Genomic DNA, 19400 nt, shown 5'->3' with positions numbered 1-19400 from the left:
CCTCATGAGAGTGTGGGACTATATAATCAAAACATAGTGATAATTTCATTTTTAAAGTATATATATTTAATTACCACAATGATTTTTCGCTGTTGACAATTTTAAATCTCATCTAGTATGACCCTCTGGCAATCCACCCAAATTATTGCATATTATTTTTGGACTTGGAGACAAAGTTAATTTCTACCCCTGAATATTCTCTGTGTTCATAAACAGTTCATTTGCTTTCACCACTATATGCTATGCAGGGCACAGAGTCAAATACACAACTTTTAAAAGTATTTATTTTCTAAATTAAAAATTTTGGCCAATTTCATTTATAGTAATATCAGTTAGCTTTTTTCCTTTTTAATAAGATGTCTACCATATCAAAAATGGAAGCTAAAATGAAATTGCTAGCCCTGTGAATCATATATATATATATATATATATAAAATTCATTATACAAATTATTGGGTTTAGCAGTAGAACTAATTAAAGTAAAGTGGAAATACAAAGTCTTTCAAGCATCCCTGGACACCATCTAAAACACCCTTTTTAGGAGAGCAAGGCTAAACTACCTCCTTGTGCTTCCACTCTCATTGACAATATGAACATGGGTTTCCCTTTTATGGCAAAAGGAATTGCATCCTTTGGGATATTAAAGTAGTGTAAAGTAATATTAAAATCCAGTTTAGTGAAACCTGTATTTAAAAGTTGGAAAAAGTAGTGTAGTCATTACTGATAAACATTTAAATCTTTATTAAAAATATTTTAGGTGTTACAGGTATTTAGCTTGAATGGATAAAAAGTCAGTGACTATTTTTGATGTTATCATTATATCAACTATTACATAACTGAGATGATGTTCTTTGATACCTCCTCAATATAAATTAAATCACAGTGAGAAAGATTAATATTAAAACCTAAGAGTGTTTTGTACCTTTTATCCAAATGTATGGATAAAAAATTTAATCTTAAACCGTAATGAGACATGCTTTATTACCACTTTGCAGACCATGGCAAAACCAGTTATACTGAAATTTTAATGCAAATATCATAAATGAGAAAGAATATTTTAATTTTCAGATTGGCTTAAAGTTGGTATTTCTTTAAGTCCTTATGCTGCAATAATGAAAGTCTTCAAATGTAAAACATCTCTCAATTGGAAGGATATCTAGGTCTTATGTAGAATCCACCTACTATTATATTGATGATTCAGTTCTTGTCAAATATCAAGGCATTGCTGTAGTTGGAATTTAGCACTTAAGATCTAAAATGGCACCATTTGACTGGAACAGTATTCCTACTGATGGAAGCTATTGGATTTCCTGACTGGGGATTATGATCACTAGGCAGGCATATAGCACATAGTTTTTTTTTTGTATGATGAAGAAAAATGACTGCAGGAAGAGAAATTTTAATGTGTTTCATTGAGGATAGAAGGACTGCAGAGTGAGGCTCAGCACATTTTGTTTATTGCTGTCAGTTCATGTTGTCTTAGTAAAATAGTGATCTGGGAACAAGTGAAGACATAAAAACAGAACTGAAGCAAAGCTTTGACTTGATATATGAAGCATGGATTTATAAACCACCATAAATATTTTTAATTGAATTAAAAATTACTCATTGGAAAAGTTTGATCAAGTCCTTTTGATATGGTCTAGTAGAAATATTTCCAGTCAAATTGTGTATTCCAATCATACTGTCTTGAAATATATTTCTAGGTATTAGTTAAAATTGCTTAAAAGTAGTTGTATTCTTTGCTGGTATAGGAAAAAAAACCATAATGGACTATGGGTAAGATTTTCCCATTCTTAATTAAACTTGTAACAGGAAAAACTACCGAAGATCTGTTTCAGCCTCTATCCTATATAAAACAGTCAAAACAGGGATGTGGGAGAATGAAGAATCAAAGCTCAGGTAAGTAATCAGTAGGGCGTGAGATTTCACCTCGGGTACCATAGTTTCAGGATGTAAGGCAATGAATGCAACTTAACATAAACAGACAAACAAAAAGGGATGTTATTGTTTAATGCAGTACACAGTAGCTTCACAATCCGTGGTATCTGTCTGCATTTGGAATAATATACAAGGATTATAGAATAATACGATTTTTAATGGTTCAAACTACACATGAACATTGTTTTTCATGCAAATAGCAATATTATTCCTTTAGCTTAATTTTTAAAATATATGTAAAACATAATGCTTCTCAAGAAATAAACTTTTAAAATAATTTGAAAACTTGGAAAGTAATTATTTTTTAATATGGTAGGGTAATTTTAAAGCTGAATGTAGGGAGATGTGAATAAAGTTTGTGGCACCATTTTGATGCAGTTGAATAATTCTCTTCTTTTTTGTTCTCTTCCTCCCTGTTTTTGGGCTAGGGCCCAATAGGTCAAAACTACAAGATATGCTTGCTAATTTGAGAGATGTTGATGAACTTCCCTCATTGCAGCCATCTGTGGGTTCACCTTCCAGACCCACCAGCTCCAGGCTTCCTGAACACGAAATAAATAGGGCAGATGAAGGTAAGTATGTAAGACCTCTGGGGGTGTCTGGGTGGCTCAGTCAGTTAAGCGTCCGACTCTTGATTTCAGGGTTGTGAGATTGAGCCCTGCCTGTGTCAGACTCCATGCTGGGTGTGGAGCCTGCTTGGGATTCTCTCTTTCCCTCTCCCTCTGTGCTCCCCCCCTTCCTCTCCTCTTAAGAAAAAAAAAAGATAACACTAGAGCACAAAAAGTATGGGGATATACATATATAAGTTCAGTTATTCAGAAGGACTCTTTAAGAATTTTATTTTACAGATGTTTGATCTACATAGTATCCCCCAAAAGTAGGCTTTCTTACATTCAAGAGAGTTTGATTCCAGCTTCAATCTTTTAGACTTAAGAAAGGTGCATAAACTTAAAGACCAACTCTGAATTCTAGTTTAGAACATCCCCTGGATCTACAGAAGCCATATATTTGGTATACATAGGCTGTTTTATTTATACCATTGCAACAATGAGAAAATTAAATATAAATAGGTAGTAAATGTTTACTTTGTACTTTTACTTTTTACTTCACTTTGTACTTTTTGTACTTATGTACAAAAGCATAAATAGGTAGCAAATGTTTACTCTGAGACTCATAAATATTTTCAGATGTTTTATTTAAGCAGTTTGTCACTGATAAATGAAAAAAGGAAAAAAGACACCTGAAAGTCTAGTCACATTTTCTGCTTTCTGTTTTTACTTTGTTCCCTTTTAGTCCTTGTCCAAATGTGTATATTTTTTTTACAAAGTTATAGTCCCCAAGTAGAATAATCCCACAAAAATAACTTTCATAATTATAACTTTAAGGTTACATATTTATATTTTAGACTTGATACTTAACCCTTTCCCTGTTGGAAATTTAGGTTCCTAGTTTTTTTATAGCACCATCTTAGGTGTCTTTTAGATAGATGTTCTGATTTATCTGTTTATAAATGTATTAAATGCCTATATGTAGAAATTGATTTTAATATATATATTTACAGTAGCTGAAAATCCAGTATGACATAAAAGTAATATTAATGATTAATAAATATTTTTCAAAATTTATTTTTTAAAATTGTCTTGAATTTAAATACTGTAATTATTTGCAGTGAATATGCCTCTTTAAATTATTTTTGATTGAACAAAACAGTCCAGGAAAAAGCCACAGAAAAATCATTAAGTGTTTTTCTTTCTTGGTTTTTAAATTCAGTTACATTTTAAAGAGACATAAACTGATAGAACTTTGGTGGACAGATTTATGGTTGGAGTACTTTTTAAATGAAATTTTTGACCATAACATGGTTAGTTATTTGTTAGAGTTAATTATAGTACATTTGGAATTTATTACTCATACATTAAATAATGAAGACGTGTACATTACACCTTTATAGTCTAAATGTACAATTTCTTTGATGTAGACATGTCTTTTGAATGAAAGAAGTGAACAACATTAGGTATGTTTGTTGTTCACTAGGAGATACAAACAGTTGACACTATCAGTGTGAGAATTTTTAATCGGTTTCAGTTATTCCAAGATGAGGTCCAGTTAAGGAGAAAAGTTAGTTCTTCCTTTGTTCTGATAACTCCTAAAGAGTTTTATCAGAGATTTCACCTTACAGAATTCTAATAATAGAATTATTATATATATAATATATATATTATATTAGAATTCTAATAATAGAATTATTATATATAATATATATAATATATATCTACCTCTAATAATAGAGGTAGACTAAGTACTATATACTAAATGACAAATGTACAAAAGCATTACATAAGCCACAGAAAGTGCCCTTGAAAGAAAAAAAATATTTAAGAATCTTAAAACTGAAGCGTTGTCGGGCGCCTGGGTGGCTCAGTTGGTTAAGCCACTGCCTTCGGCTCAGGTCATGATCCTGGAGTCCCCGGATCGAGTCCCGCATCGGGCTCCCTGCTGAGCGGGGAGTCTGCTTCTCCCTCTGACCCTCTTCCCTCTCGTGCTCTCTGTCTCTCATTCTCTCTCTCTCAAATAAATAAAATCTTTAAAAAAAACAAACAAAAAAAAACTGAAGCGTTGACTATCTAGCTTACTGTCTGTAACATTGGTTGTCCTCAGCTTTCCTCCTCAGTGTAAGGTTTTCAGCAATAGAAAAAGTATGTAACAAATACATTGTGTATTTAATTGTCTGTGACTGATGCTTCTTGGTCTCCAGTTTAGTTTCAGAAAACGGGTCCGTAGCCTATGTGTGCTATAAATGTTTATTTTTTTAGTAATTCAGAAGATAGTGCCGTACTTAAGAGGCACAGTTCAATAATTTGATTAGAGGTAATTAGAGCTAGTAATGTTTAGTTACCAGATAGAAATGTGATGTATAGTCTTAAGTTCTAGGGCATCTTAGAGAGCAGTCAAGTGAGTTCTGCCCATGGTTGCTCTCTCTCGGGCCCTCAGGTCAGGTGGCTTAGCCGGTGCTTAGCCGGTGGTTTGTGCTAGAAGGAGTTGCTGCCTTCCTTTGTTTTCAGGTTTTACTTGGTCATTTTTAGAGCATTATTTAAATTAGCCCAAACAGTGTGTATGCTCAAATCCCATGAATCTTAGTCTTGTTTTTTTAAGAATCATTTTTATTTCACACCTGAACAAAGTTGTCTGGAAACAATAAAAAATGAAAGCAAACAAAATACCTGGCTGAAGACCCAGCCTCATAGTCTCATGTGAGTCTTTTTGTTGAAATTTTGGCATGAAAATTGCCATTCTAACTTAAACAGTCCCCACTCTTCAGTAGTAAATGTTAGAGTTGTTCAAACCCCTCAGAAGATATGTGGTATGTTTGGGTAAAACCCATTTTTATTATTGCTGCTTTATTGTATGGTGGTTTAAAAATGTCTTAATTTATATTCTCCTTTGTTCTTAAAGGATTTTAAGTAGAGTGTCTTCCTCTACTATTTTTAAAACCCATAACTGTTCTTTCATTTCAACAAATACTTATGATTGAATCTAAACTTACATAATTGAATCCAAAGCTGAAAAGCACCTTTTAAGTCCAGTTTTTTCCATTAATTAACTGACTTGTCTTTCTTCCTTTTCTTCCCTTCCCCTCCCTTCCCTACCTTTCCCTTCCCTTCCCTTCCCTTCCCTTCCTTTCCCTTCCCTTCCCTTCCCTCCCCTGCCCCTTCTCCTTCCCCTTCCCTTTCCCTTTCCCTTCCCCTTTTCCTTCCCTTCCTTTCCTTTCCTTCTTTTCTTGGGAGCGTGAGAGAACAAGTGGGGAGAGGGGTAGCGGGAGAGGGAGAATCTCCAGCAGGCTCCACTCCCAGCATGATGGGGCTCGATCTCATGACCCTGAGATCATGACCTGAGCCGAAATCAAGCTGGAGGACACTTAACTGACTGAGCCAGTCAGGCGCCCCTTGACTTGTTTCTTTTAAGAAAAAGTTAATTTACTTTTTTTAACAGCCTTAGTTTAAACTACTAAATTCATGTAATCAACTTATAAATGTTTGTCATTAGTAAAGTAACCACCTCTAAAAAACTACTCAAAGACCACCTCTGACAGTTTGCTAGAATAATTTGCATTTATAAAAATCAGCAGTTTACTGTTGACCAAATTAAATTCCTATTTTCATTTGGCATTTTGCTTTTAACTGGTTCTTCTGTGATGGTGATTGAAGGATTTGGATTGGCATGTTCAGTGTTATAAAGATATTTTCACTTATCACAAAGAAAATCTGGCCTCTTGAAGCACAGTTAGCAGCTAATGAAAATGTTCAAATGGACACTTTGTTTAAAAAATATCTTTGAAAAAAAAATCCACGTACAATGAAAAAAATTTTCTTTGAAATAAACCCTTTTAAGTGAAATACAACATACTTGCAGAAAACTGCTGTAGTTGTAAGGGAGCAGGTCAGTGAATCATCACAAAGTGAACCCAGCCCTGTTACCTCGGCCTATAGGTCAACAAGCCGAACATTACCCGGGCCCTGAAAGTCCTGCTTGCGCTTCAAATCACTGCTCGTTCCCTGTCTCCAGTCATAATCCTGACTTCTAACACCAGCATTAACTTTACCTCATAGAGGCACATTTTACAGTTGTAACCATTTTCATTTGAAATTTTCTGTATTCTTCCAGGTTATAGAATTAAACAGTTTTATTTTGAATGAGACCAGCAGTGTTCAGAGCGCTTGTTATATATATTTAATAACTGATAGAAATAATTTGAGTAATTAACAAGAAATATCAAATGAGGAAAGCCTACTTTTTTTTTTAGTTATTTTTTTTTGTGAAAAAGAAAGGACAATTGTCTATTGGATTTGTTTCATGTTGTGCTTTTCTAATTAGATGATACCTTTAGTTATGGTTAAGATACAGAAAAAGCAGCCAGTTCTGGGGCACGTGGGTGGCTCAGTCGGTTAAGCATCTGACTCTTGCTTTTGGCTCAGGTCATGGTCTCAGGCTCCTGGAATGGAGCCCCTTGTTGGGCTCCGCACTCAGCAGGGAGTATGTTTCTCCCTCTGACCCATGCACGTGTGTTCTGTCTCTCAAATAAATAAATAGAATAAAAAAAAAAGCAGCTAGTTCTTCAGAGCTTTCTAACTGAATTTTGTATTTAAAAGCATTTAAGAATAAATGTAGACATGTCTTTATGAGATAATTGTTTACACTTCAGAGGTTTTTTATGTTTCTTTTGTCTTCCCCCGGCAGTGGAAGCACTGACCTTTCCTCCTTCTTCTGGGAAGTCCTTTATCATGGGAGCAGATGAAGCCCTTGAAAGTGAACTGGGACTTGGAGAATTGGCAGGCCTTACGGTGGCCAATGAAGCAGATTCACTAACTTATGATGTGAGTCGTGGTTTTATTTTTGTTGTTCTTCTCTCATTTCTTAAAAATAAAAAGTTAACTTTATAGAAAAAGTGGTCAAACTTCTCCACAAGTATAGAATTTGGTTTCATTTTAATTGGAAACTTTGAAAATATGAATATATTATGTAAATGATCATATTTTTCACATTGGATAGAGATTAAAATTATGGGCTTTGCCTAAATCCATAGTCATTATAGCTTGTTTATTGGTTTTAGATAAGGGAAAAAAATTCCCTGTTACCAAGTTTGGGTTTGTGTTTTAGGGTACCAGTGATCAGTTGAAATTCATGCTTGCCCAATGGCAATATTTGTGTTTCTTCTTTAGTACATTACCTGTGAATATCCTGCCTACAAATGATTTTAACTATTGTTAGGCAGGGATGTCTGTAGGGTGCTTTTCAGTTGTTAAGGCAGACCCATCAGTGATTTTTGGACCAAAACTGAGATCTTGATACCTTATTCATGCATTCCTTTATTTAATATCCAACACAGTTGGATATTAATATGTTTTATAAATACATTTATAATTGTTCATGACAATAAATTGTCAGAAAAAGTTCCTTATTTTATAAAGTGTTTACAATCTGTCTTATCTTCATTAAAATCCTCTCAACTTTGATACCTCATTAATCTTTATTGGAGAACACAGTATAGCTCCTGCCACATGGGGGATGTAGGAAGAACGCTTAAGGCAGACCATGGATATGAGAAGGGAGTACTCCAAAAAGCAACCTCACCACTCACTTCTCTTCCTGCAAATCAAAAATTCTCACTTTTCTTGCTAAGGCTATTAGTCTTTTGAGTTCTCCCTCCAAAAATAGCTAAAATCCATAGCTTTTTTTTTTTTCTTTTACCTCCCATCCAACTTCATTTCTTCTTCACGTGGAACTACTACAATAACCTATTTTAAATGGTCTCTTTGCTCCCCATTCTCCACATATGTGATACAGGCTTTTAAAAAAAAAATTCTATTTTTACATCCTTATGTTTTACGTCTGTATGTATAAAAGCACCGATTTAGTTGACTTTTGTTTTTTCATCTAATCTTTGACAACCTTTTTAATTGGAGCATTGAGTCCATTTCTTTTTAAAGTAATTACTGATAATATTTGGATTTAAGTCCACCATCTATTTGTGCTACCTATTCTGTGTTCCTTTTTCTATTTTTGCCTGTATTGGGATTATTTTTCATTATTCACCCCCACCCCATTATTTGGAGATGATGCACTCTTTCATTACTCTTTTTATTGTTACCCTAGAGATTACCACACACATCCTTATCAAAATTTTAATGCAAAGACCTCTAGGACACTTTTAACTCTACTTAAAGTCTCCTACCCTTGGGGCACCTGGGTGGCTCTGTTGGTTAAGCTCCTGCCTTCAGGTCAGGTCAAGATCCCGGAGTCCAGGGATCGAGCCCTGCATCAGGCTCCCTGCTCAGCGGGGAGCGTGCTTCTTCCTCTCCCTCTGATTGCCGCATCCCTGCTTGTGTGTGCTCTCTCTCTCTCTGTCAAATAAATAAATAAAATCTTAAAAACAAAAAAACTCCTACCCTACATATATGTCATTCTTGTTATGTATTTCCTCTAGACATTTATCTCCTACAAGGTAATGTTTTGTACACTCAGTATTCAGTAAGGATTATCCATTTTACATTATTCATTTTGCTTTATTCTATTCCCCCCTGCACATCTAACTGTCCATCTGGGATCACTTTTCTTTTCCTCTAAGAACAGTTAATATTTCTCTTTGGTGAAGGTCTGCTGGTGCCCAGTTCCCTCAGTTTCTGGTTTTATTAAATTGTCTGTATTTTGCGTGAGTGGGTTAACTATTATTTCTGGTATCGAATTCCATTTGGCAAGGGTTTTGTTCTATTTTGTTTCATTTTTAAGCGCTCTAAATATATAATTTCATTTTCTTCCATTGTTTTCTGCCAAAGTTAACTATTACTGGTCTTTCAGTGGTAGTCTGATTTTTTATTTTCTCTAATAATCTCCCTATGTCTTGAATGTCAGCCAACGTTTAGATTCTTTTTATTTAACCTTCTTGAAGTTCTTAGACCTTCTTGGCTTAATATGTTTTTATCAGTTTAGTGTAAAATTCTTAGCCATTTATCTTCAAATACTGCTTTTGCACTTCTTTCTCTTTCTTTTCCTTCTGGAACGCTAATTATATTGTTAGATCTTTCTGTATCCTCTGTCTCCTACTCCCTTCCCTGTATTTTCCATCTTTTGTTTCTCCATACTTCAGCCTAGATGTTTTTATGACCCATCTTCTGGTTTGCTAATTCTCACTTCAGTTATGTGTAATCTGTAATTAAACCCATCTATGTAGGTCTTATATTGTTTGCTTCTAGAATTCTTTTTTTAAATTGTTTATAGATTTCTTCCAAAATTTACAATGTTGTCTTTTATCTTCTTGAACACAGTAAGCATGATTATGTATCTGCTTGTTTTCATTTATGCTGTATTACCCTGCATAGGCATGGTTATTTTTTATTATGTGCAAATAACTATACCTGAAAAGTTGTCTGTAGAAATAACTTCAGGCCTAGAGAGATATCTTCCCTCAGGGAGTATATTTTAATTTGCTTCTTTCAGATGTCTGTAGCCACTAGAAATCTGGATTATCTCATTCCATTTTCAATTTTTCAGGTAATCTAAACTGATCTACAGGCTCTGTAAGGGCTTGTATTCTTCTAGTTAACTCTTCTATCTAGAATGCAGCCCCAGGGGTGCCTGGGTAGCTCAGTCAGATGGGTGTTTGCCTTCGGCTCAGGTCATGATCCCAGGGAACTGGGATTGAAACCCGCATCAGGTTCCCTGCTCAGCGGGGAGCCTGCTTCTCCCTCTGCTTGTCCTCTCTTCTCGCAAATAAATAAGTAAGTAAGTAAGTAAATAAATAAAATCTTAAAAAAAAAGAATGCAGCCCTTTGAACTCAAAACCCAGAGCAAGGAGGTTCACCAAGCCGTGTTTTCTTGACAGTCACTGGTTTGTATCTCCTTGCACTGCACAGCTGTCAAAAGCATAGCCTGACCTCTCAGCCATCCCTTCTGAAATCAGTAAACACCCTCTGGGAAAAAAAAGTCCAAATATCAGGCTTTTTAGACTTCTGTCTTCCCCTGGATTCTTGTCTGCTTTTTCTTCACTATTTTGGTGGTTCTTCACTTAAAAATTTTTAGCTCTGAGTTCTCTTTCCCATCTTGCAAGATGGCGGGCGAAAAAGCTGAGAAGCCAGATACTAAGGAGAAGAAACCTGAAGCTAAGAAGGCTGATGCCGGTGGCAAGGCTAAGAAGGGTAACCCCAAGGCTAAAACGCCAAAGAAGGGGAAGCCCCACTGCAGCCGAAACCCTGTACTTGTCAGAGGAATTGGCAGATATTCCCGATCGGCTATGTATTCCAGAAAGGCCATGTACAAGAGGAAGTATTCAGCAGCTAAGTCTAGGGTTGAAAAGAAAAAGAAGGAGAAAGTTCTTGCTACTGTCACAAAACCAGTTGGTGGTGACAAGAACGGTGGTACCCGAGTGGTTAAACTTCGCAAAATGCCTAGGTATTACCCTACTGAAGATGTGCCTCGAAAGCTGTTGAGCCTCGGCAAAAAACCTTTCAGTCAGCACGTGAGAAAGCTGCGAGCTAGTATCACCTCCGGGACCATTTTGATCATCCTCACTGGGCGCCACAGAGGCAAGAGGGTAGTTTTCCTGAAGCAACTGAGCAGTGGCTTGCTACTTGTGACTGGACCTCTGTCCCTCAATCGAGTTCCTCTGCGTAGAACACACCAGAAATTCGTCATTGCTACTTCTACCAAAATTGATATCAGCAGTGTGAAAATCCCCAAACATCTCACTGATGCTTACTTCAAGAAGAAGAAGCTGCGTAAGCCCAGACACCAGGAGGGTGAGATCTTCGACACCGAGAAAGAGAAATACGAGATTACAGAGCAGCGCAAGGTTGATCAGAAAGCTGTGGACTCGCAAATTCTGCCAAAAATCAAAGCTGTTCCTCAGCTTCAGGGCTACCTCCGCTCTGTGTTTTCTCTCACAAATGGAGTTTACCCTCACAAATTGGTGTTCTAAATTTCTTACAAAGAACGTAATTGAATAACTGATCCATTAAAAAAAAAAATTTTTTTTAGCTCTGTTTTTCTACTTGTCCTCAAGTGCAGACTTGATCCTAATCTAGTCCATCATAGCTAGAAGCAGAAGTTCCCATTAGATACTTTTGTTCTCTCTATACTAACCTCACAAAGATTTAGTCCAATAAATTATGGAACTCAGTCATGTCTCTAGAGAAATGTCATTCTGTCTCTCTTTTTTTACTATCTCTCAGTTGTTAAAAAAAAACAACTTAGTGTTATACCTGCATTTCTTAAAGTAGTCTCTAGTTCTTTTTTTTTTTTTTTAAGATTTTATTTATTTATTTGAGAGAGAACACAAATGGGGTGAAGGGCAGAGGGAGAAGCAGGCTCCACGCTGAGCAGGTAGCCTGATGCAGGACTCGATCTCAGGACTGTCTGGGATCAGACGCTTGACTGACTGAGCCATCCAGGCACCCTGCAAGTAGTCTCCAGTTCTAATACACATACTAGTAATCTATTGCTGTGTGACAAATTGTACCAACACAGCTTAAAACAACATTTGTTAGGGCGCCTGGGTGGCTCAGTTGGTTGGGCGACTGCCTTCGGCTCAGGTCATGATCCTGGAGTCCCGCATCGGGCTCCCTGCTCAGCGGGGAGTCTGCTTCTCCCTCTGACTCTCTGACCCTCTCCCATCTCGTGCTCTCTATCTCTCATTCTCTCTCTCTCAAATAAATAAATAAAAATCTTAAAAAAAAAAAAAAACATTTGTTAGATCATAGTTTCTGGGGGTTAGCAATCTGGGACAGCTTAGCTGTGTGCTTTTGGTCTCTCACGTAGTTGTAGTCAAGATGTAGGCAAGAGTTGCAGTCTTGAATGAATACTTGACTTGGGGAAGATCTGCTTCCAAGCTCATGCATGTGGTTGTTAGAAGGCCTTTGTTCCTTCCTGGCTATTGGCTGGAGACTAGTTCCACACCACATGGGCCTCTCTGTGGTTTCCTCATTAGGGCAGCTGGCTTCCCCCAGTATGAGTGCCCTTGAAAAGAGAGTGAGCAAGAACACCCAGGATGCAAGGTTTTTGCTCTGTGTTACTGGTCACACAGAGCAACCCTATGATGTAGAAGGGGATTCACAAAGTGTAAATATGAGGAGGTGAGGCTGATTGGGAACCATCTTAGTGGCTGTCTACCACATTAAGATATTCAGAAGGAATTAAATTGTTCTTACATATGAAAATCTTTCAGCTCATTAATAAGAGCAGAGAAGAGTCAAAGTTAATTTCACTTCTCCCCCTGCCTCCCCCACAAGGATAACCAGCCCTAATTCTTATAGTAGTTCCTTGTATCCTGTATTTTGTCTTCTTACTGACCCAATTATGACATGCTCTATCCAAATTTTTCTGCAAATTTTTAAACTTCTGGGTCCTAAATTAGTTTATATTAAGAGTAGCCTCTGACGCCAGACTGCTTGGGTTTGAATCCTGACGACTCCTCTTACTAGAGGGCAAGTCACTTAACTTTTTTCTTTATGCAAGTCACTTCTAACTGTCTGAAAAGTGGGGATGTTAATTCCTTCATAGAGTTGTTGTGACAGTTAAGTGAGTTAATGCACGTTAAGTTTTTAAAAAATGTACAAAATAATAATGCTTATAATAGCAGCTATTGTTAATATCGTTGCTGGTTTTTGTCATTGTAAATATGGTAATATTTCTCCAGTATGTTAACAGTACTTGCACCACTCTTGCTTAAACCTAGCATGATTATTAGTTGTGGAGTGTGAAGAGTTCATATGTGGTGCTAGTGTAAGGTTAAACATGAACCTCTTTGGCTTTCCTGTTAGTTGGAAATGAAAAAAAAAAAGCTGGAATATAGTTGGAATGAGAAAAAAAGTGCATTTTTTAGTTGCTGGGTTGGAGTTTCTGTGGCGAAAAGCAACATGATGTGTTTTACAAGTGGAATCTATTGTTTTATGACATCTGATTATCTCTTCCAGTGTTAACATTTTGTGTTTCCAGTTTATAAACCTTGTTGCCAATTTGATGAAAGTTTAGCTCTTTGTAGGAAGTATTAAAAATCTCAGAAGTATGATCATATTCTATAATGTTAACAGGTTTAAAGGTAACTTAGTTTTTCAGCTCTTACCCCAAATTAGTTTCTATACTATGATTTAGGTTGAAAATTACTTGTCTTTTGTTTTTTTTTAGTCATCCTAGTGAAGATCTATTTTATGTTAATAGTCTTTCTATTATGTTACCTGTTTTCTTGTAATAGCATTCGTATTTCTCCAAAGAAAACCACTTTTCGTTGACATATTATTAATTTTGCCTGTTGATTTGATTATTAATTATATTTAGAAATTATATTGTTTTGCAAATTGCAAAATGTGATGATTTAATGACAAATCAGGAAGAATTAATGTGGAAATACAATTTTTTTCCTGTCCTGAACTAAATGTATGGGTATCTTTCTTGTTTCTTTAATAGATAGCAAACAATAAAGATGCACTGAGGAAGACATGGAACCCTAAGTTTACATTACGAAGTCACTTTGATGGCATTCGAGCCCTTGCTTTCCACCCCATTGAGCCTGTTTTGATAACAGCATCAGAGGATCACACATTGAAAATGTGGAATTTGCAGAAAACAGCCCCAGCCAAAAAGTGAGAATATTCTACTTTAACTGTATTTGAGTATTTTAATTATCAGTTTTTCAGCAGAAAAATACTTAAATTATTTGCTATTAAATTTCTCAATTTCTCAAGTATCCCTTTTAGTTCTTTCTTCTTTATCATGTCACATAATTTGAATTTTTCCCTTCATACTCACAATCTGATAGTAGGTTGGAAAACTGACACTGAGAGAGAAGTGTATTACCTGATAGTTTCCCAGTGTTTCTGAATGCTATTTACAATCCTTATACAGTGTTTTAAATGGTTGTCATATTTGCGGAGTCCCTTATCTATACTGAAGGTTTCTACTGTTGTTGTAAAGAGGTGCAGGCATGTTTAAAATCATCAAACCCCACCCCATCCCTGTCCTGTTGTTTATTTGGTTTGGATTTACCATGTGGAAGGGAGGGAAGTCTGATTGAGAGGGGTGAGGGACCTCTCTTTGGTTTTGTCATTTGGCCTTGTCCCTTTAGGTACTTTCCATACCCACCAAAATGTGTATACGGAAGGTACTATTGTTGCTGTCACTTAACTGCTAGTTCTTGCCTTGGCCCCGTGGTTCCTCTCTAAGCATGAACTGACCTGAGTTGGTACAGACTCTTACCAATCACCAAGCTAGTCTTAGCCCCACTTGGTAGGGTGCTTACTGGAGGTCCCTCTCCGGTGTCCTTGAATCAGGTGGCCCAGAACCCAGCATGGGCCCTTCTCCAGTGTCAGGCACTTCAGTTATTGGAAGAGTAGAAATGAACATGAACTGGAAGAGATTACAAAAGTTTTGCTACTGATAGAGGATATCTATTGCCAAGTTTAAAAGAGATCAGTGACATTCCCGCAGTGAGTCATACATGGACTAGATAAAATACTTGATTTATCAGTCTGCATCAGATAGCTCAACCAGGTCTTGCTCAAACCAAGAGAATCCTCATATGGATCAGGTATCTTCAGCAGAGGAAAATTATTTCTTAGTTATAAATTGTGCCTTTTGTCTTTCTAGTTCTCTGGTCACAATGGGCATCTCATTAGATCAGGGAATGTGAATGTCTCATATAGTCTTGACTAAAACTTAGAAATATTGAAACAAGTATCTTGCTGGTGATAGCTTAGTAATAATACCTTCACATGTAATAACATGGCCTGTTTACCTTTGAGCTTAACATTTTGGAAATGCTTGAGGAGAGAAATCATATGCCTATAAAAAAAACTAATACAATATAAGAAATGGTAAGTAATTGACTTTAAATCCAGTTTAAATATTAGGCAGTATAGACTGTCTATACATTCAGTGTTCTGAATAATGAATAAACTGATGACTTGGACAATTTTTACAAGTATCCTGAGGACAGACATATTAGCCTTGATGGAAATGCAAAGAAATTCAAATACCATTTATTGAAATCCTGCTGTGTCCGTGGTTCTGTCCTAGACTGTTTGACTTGTAGAATTTCATTTAATCCTGTGAGTATTTGGTGTTATCCCAATTTTTCTGTTTTGTTTTAAATAGAGAGGAATCTGAAGTTCCAAAAGAATAAATAATTTGCCTGGAGTTAGCCAGTTAATTGAATCCAGAAATGTATCTCCTCAAATCCCATGATGTTCTCTGAGTTTGGCTCTCTCAAGTAGTCAAATATATATGACAATGCTAAGAGCGCTATAAGCAGGTATTGTTACTAAACAAGGATTTTGTTTCTTGAGGCCATAAAAATATGTGATTGGGGTCAGGTAAGCTTTCTTAACTGTCCTAGGCTGAGAACAGTGTATTACCACAGTGTTGGTATTTCTAAAGGCAATTTCGTGGCATATATTCATTGATACTGTTTACTACTGAAACTTGGAGTGGTAAAAGTCCTCTCCCTCTCTCTGATTTAGGAGTACTTCTCTTGATGTGGAGCCTATCTATACATTCAGGGCTCATAAGTAAGTATGTGCTTTTTCTCTTTTATAAGTCAGCATCACTGTACATCAGCCTGATTAGAGTACTTTATTTTCTTTCACTTAAGTATTTGTGTTATATATTTTTTGTATTTAGTAGTGGTTTTGGGGAGGGGTTTTGGGTGTTCTTTCTTTTTTTTTTTTGGTAAATGTAAAAAAGATAATACAGTGTTAAAAATAGGTTTATCACCACCAGAGATCCTTGCTGAAATTAGATTTTATTTGGTTGATGTTTAAGTGTTATATATCTCATGCTTAAAATAAGTTGATGCAGTAAGGTTTAGTTATTAAAAATTGGGACTTTTCCCTTTAAAGATAATCTAAATAAAAATATGAAGAATTTTTATATTATTACCACATACTGCATGCTTTTCATATTTCCAGGTAAGCTTAAGAAATATACTAATTCACTTGATTTAGCACAGAGATTGGCATATTTTTTATATAAAGCGTCAGATAGTAAATACTTTTTCAGCTTTGTAGGCCGTGTATTTTCTGTTGTATATTCTTGTTTTTAGCTTAGTTTTATAACCCCTTTAAAGAATGTAAAAACCATTCTTAGCTTGAGGACTGTATAAAAACAGACCACTGGCTGGATTTGGCCCACAGGCCATAGTTTACCAATCTCTGGTTTAGCAGAAGAAGAAAAATGAGCAGTGCTTTTATACTATTTTTATTCATCGTAGAAAGCAGAAAAATAGAAAGCCATATGAATAATTAAGCATTCTTATTTCTAACAAGTCCTATTATCAGATTGATTTTTGGGAATAGAAATTGATTTTTATCTCTCAGAGGTCCAGTGCTTTGTGTGGTAATGAGCAGCAATGGTGAGCAATGTTACAGTGGTGGTAGTGACGGACTGATCCAGGGCTGGAATACCACCAACCCCAACATCGATCCCTATGACTCCTATGGTAGGTGTTTCCCTGAAGATATGAAAGAATAAATTGTTTTCTTTTTACACATTTTACATAGCATATATAAGGATAAAATGAGATATTTTAAAAAAGTAAATTGGTAATAGAGAACAAGGTCTTTATTTTGTTAAAAAGGACTCTTGTATTTAGGAAATAATTTGATACATATGCTAGAAAAAAGAAAAGAATGTGTTATTCCTGAAAAAACAGTTCCTACCCCCCCTCAAAGTTCTATTGATTGGAAATGCTGGCCTGATTAACAATTTTTTTCTTCATTTTAGGCATCTGTACATTACTTGATACATTATTACTAATCTGTAATCCTGTTTCATTACTATTACTTACATGTTCATTACTATTCTTGACAAACAACTGAAGGAAAATGAATGTTCATTTATTATTGGAGTGTGTAGAGGTTAATGATTTTTAAACTCTGTGACACCAGAATACTTGAAAGGCCTTAAAAATTAAGAAGTGCCCTATTTAGTACTATTTAGGGAATAGTACAATGAAACGTAAATCCACATTATAATCTGTCACTAGATGTTACCATAAATCGTCTTGCAAAAACTATTAAGGAATTGACTATTTTGGTTTCCTCTTATGTTCTTTCTTAAATTCTAGAATGGTGTGGAGTGTCATATTTGTCCTAAAACCACATTTATTTTCATTTTCACTTTAGATTAATTTTCCTACAAACCTAAGTAAAGATAAGAAATTCAATGAACAAAAATTTTCCCCAACATTTATTTAATAAGCATTTAACATATATTTTGTGAAAGGTAAACCCTCTCCATGTTTTCCTTACTTCCTTTATCTCTGTCAAGAGGATCAGTTGTCTTCATTCTGTCTCAAGCCAACCAATCCTTCCCCTTTTGCTCTTGACCTCATCCTCTCGTTTCTTTTGAGATTGCATTTGATTCTCTCTCACTCTTGCTCTGTCTTATTCTTATCTTAAACCTTGCCCTCTTTTCTCTCTTTCCATCCCCTCAGCATATAAGTAAATATAGGTGACTCCTATCCTGAGCAAGGGAAGGCCTTTTCTTGACTCCATTTTCCTTTCTGGTGTCTGTTTAGTCTCTCTTGCCTTCACCATCTGTGTCTCTTTGGTGCTAATGACTAGAAAACACAGTCAGGAGTTACTGATTCCATGTTCTTTTCCTGTGCCTTATCCATCTGCATTCTGGCTTCTGGCTATCCCACTTAAATATAACGAGATTGTCAGTGACTACCCAATTGGCTGATCCAAGGGGTATTTTACAGTCCTTGTTTTACTAGATGTATTGGCTATCTGAAACTGTAGACCACTCCATCCTTTTTGAAATTTGTCCGCTATTGGCTTTTTTGACACTTAAGTCGGTGACAATTTCTGTTTCCTGGCCTTCATAAACTTTTATTTTTCCCACCTTAGATACTGGCATTTATCAAGGTCCAGACCCTATCCATTCTTTGCTTTGTACACATATTTTTTTGTAAACTGAATCTACTTCTTTGGTTTTACAAGCTGTTGACTCATAAATCTCTTCTTTAAGCCTACAGAACGTTTCAAAGTGGCCATCTCATTGCCCATAAATCCGCATAAGTGCTGTGGTTCTTCTCCCATATATTCTTTATTATTAGGTGGTGGCACCACCAAAATTACCCACACTAGAAACCTAAGAGTTATCCTTGTTGTCTTGTTCTGTTTACTATCCACACCTTATTAATTACCTCGTCTTTTTTATATTACCCCCTAACTCTTTCTTGAATTTAGCCCTTCTGCTTTGCCCCTTTTACCACTGCCCTCTCTTGGGTCTGCATCATCACTCTCCCAGTCTACTGAAGCAATCCCTTTGCCTTCATCTTCATTCTTTCCAATCTGTCTTCTACACTACAGGGAGGGTTACCTTACTAAATATGTACTTCACCCAGCTGCTCCTGGAAAACCCTTCAGTGGTTCATTTTGCTTTCAGAATAATTTCCAAGTACCTTAATATGTTGTAGAAATCCCACCTTAGACTAGCTACCCTCTGCCTCTCCTCTCCTTCCTGCCTCAAACTTCACACTTCAGTAAGGCTGAATAAGCTCATAAATTCCCTGACATGTCATGCTTTCTGTCCTTGTGCCAGCAGTGGCTTCCCTCTAGTTTTTGACTGACCGCCACCTGTATACTTCAGGTGTCATCTCTCTGGGAGGCTTTCACTCACCCAGTTACTCTCCATGGAAACTGGTGTCTTTATCACCATTATTATACTTACCACAATGTCTTTTGAGACCAGGATAGTATTGTGTCTTAATTATCTGGGTGGCGCCAGCACCTAACAATAGTCACTGACACATTGTGTCTCCAATAAATATTTTATGGTATGACAGAGAGAAGGTAGAGGACAGATAACATTATTGGCATTTTAAACTTAACATGTGTGAGCCATCTTGAAAGTACTGCTTCATAGAGTCACTGCGCGGAGGAATAATGAAAGTTTCCAGTTGGGCTTGT

The 19400-nt window shown here is 36.1% G+C and overlaps 2 protein-coding genes across 3 annotated transcripts in view; both read left to right on the top strand.

Annotated features, from left to right (window-relative positions):
• Positions 1-19400, top strand: part of STRN (striatin) — a 99070-nt gene that overhangs the window by 63966 nt on the left and 15704 nt on the right. The window contains exons 9-14 of one of the 2 annotated variants that reach the window (XM_027624105.2): positions 1816-1902; positions 2370-2513; positions 7177-7313; positions 13894-14069; positions 15945-15992; positions 16800-16921. In XM_027624105.2, the coding sequence (XP_027479906.2) occupies positions 1816-1902; positions 2370-2513; positions 7177-7313; positions 13894-14069; positions 15945-15992; positions 16800-16921 (714 nt within the window). The remainder of the gene's footprint in view (positions 1-1815; positions 1903-2369; positions 2514-7176; positions 7314-13893; positions 14070-15944; positions 15993-16799; positions 16922-19400) is intronic. The other variant, XM_027624106.2, reaches the window with a different exon arrangement.
• On the top strand, positions 10534-11449 carry LOC113938621 (60S ribosomal protein L6-like). Its single transcript, XM_035728764.1, has one exon. It carries the CDS (start codon positions 10544-10546, stop codon positions 11408-11410), a length of 867 nt encoding a protein of 288 aa, XP_035584657.1. The 5' UTR covers positions 10534-10543; the 3' UTR covers positions 11411-11449.

Source organism: Zalophus californianus, chromosome 8, assembly GCF_009762305.2.
Source record: "Zalophus californianus isolate mZalCal1 chromosome 8, mZalCal1.pri.v2, whole genome shotgun sequence".
Classification (NCBI taxonomy): Eukaryota; Metazoa; Chordata; class Mammalia; order Carnivora; family Otariidae; genus Zalophus; species Zalophus californianus.
This window is presented reverse-complemented; position numbering and strand designations above follow the sequence as displayed.